The sequence below is a fragment of the Garra rufa genome, chromosome 22, assembly GCF_049309525.1.
Source record: "Garra rufa chromosome 22, GarRuf1.0, whole genome shotgun sequence".
Classification (NCBI taxonomy): domain Eukaryota; kingdom Metazoa; phylum Chordata; class Actinopteri; order Cypriniformes; family Cyprinidae; genus Garra; species Garra rufa.
In genome coordinates, this window is record NC_133382.1 from 24,244,282 (window position 1) to 24,255,930 (window position 11,649).

The 11,649-nt window shown below is 36.2% G+C and overlaps 1 protein-coding gene across 3 annotated transcripts in view; it reads right to left on the bottom strand.

Annotated features, from left to right (window-relative positions):
* Window positions 1-11,649, bottom strand: part of usp54b (ubiquitin specific peptidase 54b) — a 138,900-nt gene that overhangs the window by 33,869 nt on the left and 93,382 nt on the right. For all 3 annotated transcript variants that reach the window (XM_073827753.1, XM_073827752.1, XM_073827754.1), the window contains 3 exons: window positions 11,485-11,567; window positions 3,732-3,837; window positions 670-816 (listed from right to left, as the gene is read on the bottom strand). In XM_073827753.1, the coding sequence (XP_073683854.1) occupies window positions 670-816; window positions 3,732-3,837; window positions 11,485-11,567 (336 nt within the window). The remainder of the gene's footprint in view (window positions 1-669; window positions 817-3,731; window positions 3,838-11,484; window positions 11,568-11,649) is intronic.

The following is an 11,649-nucleotide window of genomic DNA, read 5'->3' on the forward strand; positions in this document are numbered from 1 at the left end:
TATTAATTTAAGATCAAAAAGGGAGTATTAACATAGATTTCAATTATGTAATATGGCACAAAATGCAACTTTATAAAAATCAAGAGTCACATTAAAATTGTAATTTATTTACTACATAAAATACGGTTATGGTGTTCTAATTGACAACATGAATACAAATGTAATATAACATTAACATTAACAAATATAATAATAATAGTCATTATTATTATCACCATTTACTCCCTAATGCTCACCAAGGCTGAAATTATTTAATGTAAAATGTAGTAAAACTGTAATATTGTGAAATATGATCACAAATATTTTAATACATTTTAAAATGTATTTATTCTTGTGATGGGAAAGATGAATTTTAGGCAGCCATTACTCTATATGCTATGTGTATGAAAACACTTGTTATATTAGTCTTGTTAAATTTTATTTTATTCTTATGCACTTAAATTCAACTTCTGCTTTCTGTGTAACCAACCCTCTCGCGAAGTATGCAAGAATGCTGTAACACTAGTGGAGCACAGATATATTGAATGTGACAAAGAGTACACTGTGTTTCCTCCTCTTGTCCTGAACTGTGCATAAGAGAGGGGGATCTGGAAGCTCAAGGTTACTGCGTTGAAGTAGTGACAAAAAGGAACAATGATAGTGTGTTGTCCGTGCATGCAAGAGTCTTACATCACCCAACCGCAGGCACGTGCCCAGGCTGTGGATGACGTCTTCGGCCAGATCAGAGTGATCCGAGTCCCACACCAGGCCGATGCTGATGATCTCCGGGCAGTTCATGAGAACCCGCCGAATCCGCAACATCTCGCCACAGTTACTCTGAAACAATGAGACAAAAAAGTGAGCATCTTGATCACATGTGCATATGAGTGTGAGAGAGAAAAGGTAAAGGAGAGATGAAAGGAACGCTTCAAACAGGGCAACACAGTCCAGCAGGGCCTTATGTTCAGCACCCAATGTTCTAGCTGTGCTCTTTGAGTCACCGCCCTCTGTCGAGCGCTTTGGCAGCGGCATACGGAAACAGGCTCTGGCGACGAGCACCACTGCCAGCCTGACCCCTTCCCTCAACGTACAAAACCTAGCCGGGCACTGTCTTTGTGGAACGGGCAGCGGGGTGGCAAACAGGCTGGCACCAGACCTGGGCAGGAAGGGATTGGACAAAGAGCCCAGTTCCCAGAACTGGCCTCTCTCTCTCTCGCTTTCTCTCCTCCTCAGTCGCTCCATCACAGACAAACACACACAAACAAGGCAGCCAATGAACAGCCAGCAGCGGCAGCACTGCTGAGCTTTGGGAGAGACACACAGTGTCCCATTAGAGATCATTGTTAGCCTCAGCTCCGCAGTCTGTCCTGCCAAGCGCTGGGAATCCAGACAAACACATGCTTTCAGGGCCAGACAACTAAGCTTCTAAAGAGCAGTGACGTTACAGACTACCGATCTCTGTTGCATTTCAATAAAGCCATTTCAGGGAATTGACAAATGGAAAATTACTGGAAATGAAAGCATGGATTTCAGCTCAACTGAATTTTGACTCATTTCGCTGATTTGGTAAAAAGCTGACGTGGGTTTCTCCGCAAGCATGCTGAATGATGCCGGAGCGTGTTTGGGTTGATGAAATCAGCCGCCTCCTGTGGCGGGGTGAGGGTGCGCAGTGTGTGGTAAGAGCTGATCAGCAGCTGGTGTGTAATAGGGGAGGACTGTGTGTGCGTGAGTGTGTGTTGGGGGTCTGTCGTCTGTAAAGAGGAGAGGAGCAGTGAGCAAAACACTCTCTTGGGTGAAGAACAGACGGTCTTTATGCTTCCACGTGAACAGCAGAGCTTAAATGAGTATCTGGGTGGATTGAAAAAGGGTTTGTTTTGAATCACTTGAAGATCAAGTTAAAGGGATAGTTCACCCAAAATAAAAATCATGTCATTAATTACTCACTCTCGTCCGAGAGCTTTCTGACCTTGCATAGACAGCAACACAACTGACACATTCAAGGCCCAGAAAGGTAGTAAGGACATTGTTTTGAACACAAAAAGTATTTTCATATCCTTATATTTTAACAATGTCCTTACTACCTTTCTGAGTCTTGAATGTGTCAGTTGTGTTGCTGTCTATACAGGGTCAGAAAGCTCTTCACTTGTGTCTTCACTTGTGTTTCAAATATGAACGAAGGTCTTATGGGTTGGAAATGACATGAGGGTGAGTAATTAATGACAGAATTTTCATTTTTAGGTTAATTATCCCTTTAATGGTCAAAATCAAACAAAGTGACAGACTATCGAAATAATGCAGGCATGACTAAATTTTGTCCAATGGGGTTTGACTGGATGGTGAAAATTATAATTCCTTTTAGGAATACTTGATTGTGATTGGTCAAACCCATAAATTAAACTGTATATTGCACTGTTTCCCCAAACATACAATTTCCTATATAGCCATGTTTGCATGGAGGACTAGGAGTGACACTTAAAAATAAAATGAGGGAACAAGATATCAATTTCTTACTTCAAACATAAAACAGTTTCTTTAATTCATGTTTTAAATGTAATTAAATAAGTTTCCATTGCATTTGAAGTGGTTTTTAAAACTGTTTACCCCATGACAGAACTGTCCAATAGCAATTTTTACTCATCTTATTTAAATGTATTGTTTTAACTATATTTTAAAACATTTATTTCTCAAATTTAAAATTCATTTATTATTTGAATTTAACAGAAATAAACTATTTTGAAATATTTATTCATTTGTCCATTTAAAAGTGATTTATGTATTTCCATTTTTATGTTTGGATTATTAAATTGCTAACTTATTCCTAGTCATCCATATGCCTGTTTCATGCCTCATCTATCACGCTGGAATGACTTTATTTATTAAAATAGATTTTAAATATGAATTCAATAGAAATAAACTATTTTAAATATTTACTCATTTGTCAATTTAAAAGTGATTTATTTCCATTTTTATGTTTGGATTATTAAATTGATAACTTATTCCTTCATTTAATTTTACATGTTACTCCTAGTCCTCCATATGCTTGTTTCATGCCTCATCTAGCACTCCAGAGTGTCTTTATTCTCACAAAAAAAGATTAATTTTACTTACACTGCAAAAAAAGGCTTATCTTACTTAGTATGTTTGTCTTGTTTCTAGTCAAAAAGAAAGTTATGGTTGCTTGCTCTTCGTCACGCACTGGCTGTTGTGAACATGCTCATGACAGTTGGACATTGCGGTGGATCAGAGGTAAAAAATGATATAAATAATGTTCAGTTTCTTGCACAGACCAACTGTTTCGTGTGTTAAGACCCCTGCTGAAAAAAACAGCATATGGTGGTTAGGTATGTTTTGGTGCTGGGATGCTGGTTTTAGCTGGTTTATGCTGGTCCTTTGCTGGTTTATTCTGGTCATGTTGCTGGTCAAGGACCAGCATAAAACCCTTTGCTGGTTTGAAAAAGCACCAAAACATACCTAACCAGCATATACTGTTTTTTTCAGCAGGGACCTCAATGTATCGTCACGAGCCACAGGGTTTAATTTGGTTTTGTCTGTGTATGTTTTTTTGACTCTCAAAGCCATGGATCACGTTGACTGACAGGCTGCAACGGTTTGAGTTAAAAATCTTTGTTTGTGTTCTACTGAAGAAACAAAGCAGTTACACATCAAATTTTAATTTTATCCCTTTAAGCATAAAAAATGCTGAGGTAGAAAAAACCCAATTAGGAGGAATACATGTGGACGTTTGTACTCACCGGACAGTTTCGCAGGTCACCCATAGTGCTGGCGTTGCGGAGAAGCTCTCCAAACATGTCAGGTGTGGGCTTCTCCTTACATTCCAGCATTCGCACAGCTTGGTTACTGCAGCAGAGAGAATAAGAGACAGACGTGTCCTCAAGCACCAGTGTTAACACCGCTGACAGGAAACACATACACAACTTCACATACAATGCTGCTGAACTTTAATGAAAAGCATAATACATCTTTTCAGCTGCCCAAAAACATTAGTCCACACAGATGTTATATATCGTCACTAGATTCCTAGAAGACATCAGAAACTAATGTAGCAGCACTCATTCTCTGTTCCATCTCCACATGGTCTCCATCAGGACAGAAGCCGCGGGCCTGTGCAGAAATCAGCGTACTTTACCGGCTAATGTTTCCTTAAGCTAAGCGTGATAGCATCCATTTGACATGCAGCATATCTGCACACATGAAGCGTCTGTCAGCATATCCGCACGGAGGAAATGTGCCGAGACAGTCCCTTGAGGGCTAAATACAACCTATACGCAGACACAAATTTACATCAGACAGACAGGTCTACCCTTTTTCTCGCTGTCTTACTTTCAGCATTATTCACTGTGCTCTACTTGGGAATGATGGTCATACTGAAAAAAGAAAAAAGTTAACATACTGAAATAGCCACCTCGACCTTGAATTACACTTGACATTGTTTAGCATGAGTGTTTATGATCTCAGATTACCACTCATCATATTCAACTCATTAATAATGATGTTAAGAGGGCGGATGGCATCATCTTTTTTCTTTTCTGGCATGTTTCCTGCATATTCATCCATCTATATAATCTATCGCATGGATTATCATTCGCAGGGTGACACATAATGGACAATTTGCACAAGTTATGGTTGATTCACAAGTTACAGAACATTTCTGATCGATTCTGATGTCTAAACCACGTTATGTTATGGGTGTGGTGATATAACTATTAAAAACTTACAATATTGTTTGGCATTATAGCTTTATCAGTGGTGGACAATACATTAGCAGTATTATTTTGAGTAACTTTTACTTTTTCTTCACTACATTCCAAAGCATAAGATCGTACTTTTTACTTAACTACATTTCATAAAACATATCGTTACTCCTTGTAATATATCACGTGTTCCGAGACTCAGAAGCGATGTCTGATTCATGAACAAACTGATTATTTTCAATGAACCTGTTAAATTGGTTCGCAAATCGCATGAAACGATTCATTTACGGATGGGACTGATCCAATTGCAGCTGTTCTCGAGTCGACAACTTACTGATTCAAATGAGCCGTTTAGACCGAGTCCAGTGAACTGAATTCACATGTAAGAACCGCGAGATCTTGTGAGCGCGCGCATGCGACCAATGGCGTGAAAAGTAAGTTAAAAGTAATGTTGAGTTTTAAGATGAATTATTGTAACTGTAAAGTGTTTGTGAACTAAATCTCCTATAAAGTGTGATCTATTTAAGCCCACTTAAATGCTTGAATGCAGTCACAACATTAGTGTCTCTATGTTTTAGGTAAAAAAACGAACATTAAATTAACACAGATGAAATAAAATAACTCATGCACGTTCATCTTCTTTGCTGCTGTAACGTTAGCAGTTTTATTAAAATGCTATACGCATTTAGCCCTATGTGACGTATGTTTTGTAAATATGTTGTTTATCAATGGTATACATTTTATATTGTTTGGATTAGCCGAGTTAGACAGATATTAATGTTTATTCATAACTATACTAGTAAATATTGTTAGCTGATGCAAACTGTCAAGCCTGCTGGTTTCAAGTTGAGGTCATTTTTAGATATATCCAAATAATTTTATTCAACCACCACAGATTACAGATTACATCTGAGGGAAAAAGAAAGGATGTGATGTTCAGAAAATGGAAACTACAGTAATTATCAAAGTGGGAAGTGATGCCGTCTGGGGGCATTTGGCCAGGACTGTTTTACACCACAGACAAGGTTTAAGAAAAAAATTATTTGAAAATATAATTATATTTTCCTTAAAATGTTCTTCCTAACTTCAGGCCTCATTCTCATATCATATATAACTGTGATGTTCTGCAAAACAACAAGCTTTAAAACACATTTATCTTACTGGTGAATATGAGATGGTCAAATCGGTTTTCTCTCAGGTACATCGCAGTGTAAGCTTCACAGTCAAACATTACTACATCACTCTCGTCAACTTAGTCCATATATCAACAAAAAATATATATCTTGACTCCATATAGACTAGTGGTTATTTTGGGAAAATCCCAGGTATTTTTGAGTAGCATGATTTAAAAAATATGTGCTAATATAAAATTAAATTAAGTAGCCTATATAAAATAGCAAAATAAATCTATCTATCAGTACTTTTTTACTTAAGTTCACAAAAAATCGAGTACTTTTGTACTTTCACTTGAGTAAAATTAAAAAAGAAGTACTTTTACTGAAGTAATATTTTATTATACATATCTGTACTTTTACTCAAGTACTTGATTTGTGTACTTCATCCACCACTGTTATTTATTCAGGTTTCCATTTAATTAGTTATCTATTTATGCTCATGAAAGATTAAAAAGTAAGGTGTAATTTGCACTGCAACACAGTTCTATGTAAATGTGACCTGGCAAACAATTGAATAAACAAACCTTGAATACAATTATGCACATGATAACAAGTTTAACATGCTTTTCATTTCGATGTGCATTTCATTGGAATCCCAAATGTGCAGTTTATAGTGTACAATTGTAAATCAGTTCTTTCAGAATGATAAATTTAAGCCTTGCAGTACAGACAAACCTGTCTGATCTGTTTTACAAAAGAGAGAAATTAATTTTCCATTGTTTTCCGTGATATATGCGAGTTTGGTTTAGCAGATTTGTTTCTGGATGAAAAACACAGAGTTAGGATTTTGAGCATATTGCGTAGTCTTTGTTTTCTGGTGTGAGTTTGCGTATTCATGTGGACGTGGCTTCTCACTGAGAGTGCATGTGTGAAAGCCGTCGTGTGAAAATTCAAGGCTGTACAGGGGCACACGCATCCAGGAGTGAAGGAACACATTGTACTATCATTTACTGCCACACAGCCACTTGGCAAAGCACACAATTTACTGCAGAACGAGTGTGTGTTTGTGTGTGTGTGTGTGTGTGTGTGTGTGTGTGTGTGTGTGTGTGTGTGTGTGTGTGTGTGTGTGTGTGTGTGTGTGTGTGTGTGAGGGGACAGGGACTGCTCATTTATGAATGTGTGCAATGCAGCAAACTGTGTGTGAAATGCTAAAGGTTGATGAGTATTCAGCAATTTGATGTGAAACTCAGCATGTGCATGAGCTTCCCCTATCCATTTTCAAATATGTTGCTTTCATATCTGATACAGAAATCAGTGAAGGATGTCTAAATCTTTCTTTCTTTTTTCCTCAGCCTGTCACAACAGATCCTTGAGCGCCTTTTGTGGGATTACCATCCAATGTTTTATGATTTATGTGAAGTAAAATGATTTTATATCAATAAAAACCCTGACCTACATGCTCAGTGATAATGCCTTGGGCAAGGTCATAAAATAAGACACAAAATAAAACATATTATACATAATACTTTGTTTTACATAAACAAAGATAATAAAACGTTTGCATGTGTATGTAAAAATACATTCAAACTTAAAAGTATGATATAAATAAATACATAAATATTAATGTATTTAATATGCATAGTTGGTATATGTTGTCAAAGTTGGTATTGTGCCTTGACAGTATGCACAATTATTCTTACAAAATAATGTTGTTACATACAGTGTAACAGATGGCACATTAGTACCCTTTATTTGGGATCTCAATAAATCAGGGCCTTAGTAGGGGGTCAAATTATTCTATTATTTGGCAATACATAATAAATCAAGAAAGTGCCATTCTGGGAACCTCAGATGGCTGAGATGCTGATAGGCAATTTTTTCTGATGTCCTATAGAGTGGGCATAATGAAGGGGCCAGGGACAAGATTCCACAGGGAGTTATGGGTAATGGGTAATGTCCTATCTGTGTCATATGAAAGCCCATTTCCTCTACTGAATAAAACAAAAAAAAGGTAATTGCGACTTTTTAACTTGAAATTTAACTTTTTTTTCCTCTGAAATGCATGATATAAACTTGCAATTTCTGAGAAATATAGTCAGAACTGAAAGATGTAAACTAGCAGTTCTGACCTTTTTCTCAGAAATGCATGATATAAACTTGCAATTGCGAGTTATAAAGTCAGAATTGCAAGATATAAACTCACAGTTCTGACTTTTTCCTCAGTGTGATAGAAACTCGCAAATGCTTGAAAAAAAAAACTAAAAATTGTGAGATTTAAACTTGCAAATCTGAGAAGTCATAATTGCAAGATATAAAGTCACAGTTCTGACATTTTTTCTCAGAATTCTGTGCTATAAACTTGCAATTGTGAATTATAAAGTCAGAAATGCAAGATATAAACTCACAATTCTGAGAAATAAAGTCAGAATTAAGAGATATAAACTCGCAATTCTGAGAAATAAAGTCACAATTCTGAGAAATAGTCAGAATTGAGTGATACACACTTGCAAATCTGTGGAATAAATTCAGAATTGCAAGATATAAACTCACAATTCTGAGAAATAAATTCAGAATTGCAAGATATAAACTCGCAATTCTGAGAAATACAGTCAGATAAAGAATTGTGAGATATAGTCACAATTCTGAGGAATAAAGTTGCAATTCTGAGAAATAAAGTCAGAATTGCGAGATATAAACTCTCAGTTTTGACTTTTTTACTCAGTATTGCACGACAAAGTCGCAATTTTGAGAAATAAAGTCAGAATTGAGAGATATAACCTCACAATTGTGAGGCAAATTTTTTTTGCGAGATTTAAAAAAGTCATAATTGAGATATTAAAATTCTAAATTCTGAGAACATATCAGTTTTTCCCCTCAGAAGTTTATATCTTATTCTGAGAAAAAAAGTCAGAATTGCAAATTTATATCTCGCAATTCTGACTTAAACTTGCAATTGTGAGTTATATAGTTCTCATTTTTTACTCAGTATTGTCTGATATAAACTTGCAATTGCCAGAATAAAACTCAAAATTGCAAGATTTAAACTCACAATTCTGAGAAATAAAGAAACAATTCTGAGAAATACAGTCCAAATTAAGAGATATAAATACGCAATTCTGAGAAATAGTTGCAATTGCAAGTTAAAAAGTCACAATTCTGAGAAATAAGATCAGAATTGAGACATATAAACTTGCAATTCTAAGAAATAAAGTCAGAATTACAAGTTTATATCTTGCAATTCTGAAAAAAAAAAGCTGCAATTACCTTTTTTATTTTTTATTTAGGTGGCAGAAATGGGCTTTCATAGTGTTCTCAGTGGTCCACTTTCTCATTAAAGAAATTGTATTATTATGGTCTAAATATCAGATGGGTCGAGGAGCTCTCAGAATGAAATACAGCAAGTAAAAACGTTTTCAGAAAGCTGAAAGAGTAGGTCTGTGTGCATATACGTGGGATTTATATGTTGGAACATGGGGACGGATAAAAAGAGAAAAAGATGTAAAATATGGCAGACAAAGGTTGCACGTGTATGTAACAATCTTTACACTGGAGTGGGATAATAGGACATGAGGGAGAGGTTTGGGGAGGGCAGATTTCCTGTACATAGCTCTAGCAGATGGCTCTCACGGGTCTGATATGTACGATGACAGCTAATAACCCATGATATAGAGCCTCATTCCAGCCCAGCAGGTTGGCTTTAGCATTCAGTTGGAGCTGGAGGCTCACTTACCCAATAAACATTGTGGAAGTTACCTTCAGTTCCCGGTCTGATGTGTAAATCGAAACTCTCACTCAACATCAAACTGACAGGAGCCACAATCGTTCGTTTCCACTGCTAAACAGCGTACACATGGTCGCACACCCCACTAAGTCCCAATAGATCACCCTCAACCGCGAGAGTATCCATCATTTTTGCAGCACAAGGCAAACTGAACCAAAATGCAGTGAAGGGCAAGACATAATGGTTGGCGGTAGTATGGCCAAATGGTTTAAGATTTGAGAGGGTAAATAAAGACTTAAGAAAGTGTAATCTCTAACTTTCGCTAACTGTCGTGCACATGTTCTAATTCGCTTTGTGTTCATCACTTCTTACCAGAGCTTACGCTACTCCTACATCCTATGTCATTCGCTGGAACGCCACTCTCTCATGAACGTACATACGACAGTTAATGGAAGCTAGAAATTATGGTTTATAAAGTTTTAATTAAGGATATTTTTCATACACAAACGCATCGATTCACTTCAGAAGGCCTTTATTAATCCCCGGAACTGTGTGGATTGATGCACTTTATTGAACTTCAAAATCTCAAAACCCATTCGCTGCCATTAAAAATCCTGGAAGTACTCAGATTGTATTCAACCCGAAAGAAGAAAGTCATATACACCTAGGATGCCTTGAGGTTGAGTAAATCATGAGATCATTTTCATTTTTGGGTGAACTTTAAATTCAATTGTGAGTTATAGAGTAGTTGCAATTCTGATATAATAAAGTTGCAATTCTGATATAAACTCACACTTCTGACTTTTTCCTTAGTATTGCGTGACATACTGTGAAATAAAGTCGCTATTCTGAGAAATAAAGTCAGAATTGCGTGATATAAACTCTCAGTTCTGACTTTATTCTCAAAATTCTGTGATATAAACTCGCAATTCTGTGAAATAAAGTCACAATTCTGAGAAATAAAGTCAGAATTGCGTGATATAAACTCAGTTCTGACGTTTTTCTTAGAATTCTGTGATATAAACTTGCAATTCTGTGAAATAAAGTCACAATGCTATAAACTCGCAATTGCAAGAAAAAACAGAAATGCAAGACCTAACCTCGCAATTCTTAGACATAAAGTCGCAATTCTGAGAAATGAAGTCAGAACTGCAAGATATACAGTAAACTCGCAGTCCTGAATTTTTTTGCATGATATAAACGCGCAATTGCAAGTTATAAAGTCAGAATTGCGAGATATAAACTCTCAGTTCTGACTTTTTTCTCAGAATTCTAATATAAACTAAAAAATCTTAAACACAATTCTGTGAAATAAACTCACAATTCTGTGAAATAAAAGTCGCATTTCTGAGAAATAAAGTCAGAATTGAGAGATATAAACCCACAGTTCTAAGAAATAGTCACAATTCTGAGAAATAAAGTCAGTTGCGAGATATAAACTCTCAGTTCTGACTTTCTTTTCAGAATTCTGTGATATAAACTCGCAATTGCAAATTGAGAAATAGTTGCAATTATGAGAAATAAAGTCAATTGCGAGATATAAACTTGCAGTTCTGTGAAATAAAAGTCGTAAATTCTGAGAAATAAAGTCAGAATTAAGAGATATAAACTCTCAGTTCTGACTTTTTTCTCAAAATTCTGATATAAACTCACAATTGCGAGCTATAAAGTTAGAATTGCGAGATACAGTCGTAATTCCAAGAAATAAAGTCGCAATTCTGAGAAATTAAAGAAATCAGAATTGCGAGATATAAACTCACAGTTCTGACTTTTTTTCATATACACCTTGGATGGCTTGAGGGTGAATAAATCATGAGGTAATTTTCATTTTTGGGTGAACTATCCCTTTAATTTCTTTCAAAAATAAAAAAAGACCAGCTTATTAGTCTCTAAAAGCAGAAACATATGTACTGTATGGATAAGTTCTGTTGATATGATAGCATGGTCCTCCACTTACCATAGAGAGGTGGTGGAGATGTAGTGCACCATCTGAATGAAGGGGAGAGGATCTGACGTGGCTCCACAATTATTACAAACACACTGGAGGAGAAAGTAAATACACAATTAGAATACAAAATGCACCACAGAAAATGCACTAAAAAGCAGATAATAACCCCCACCA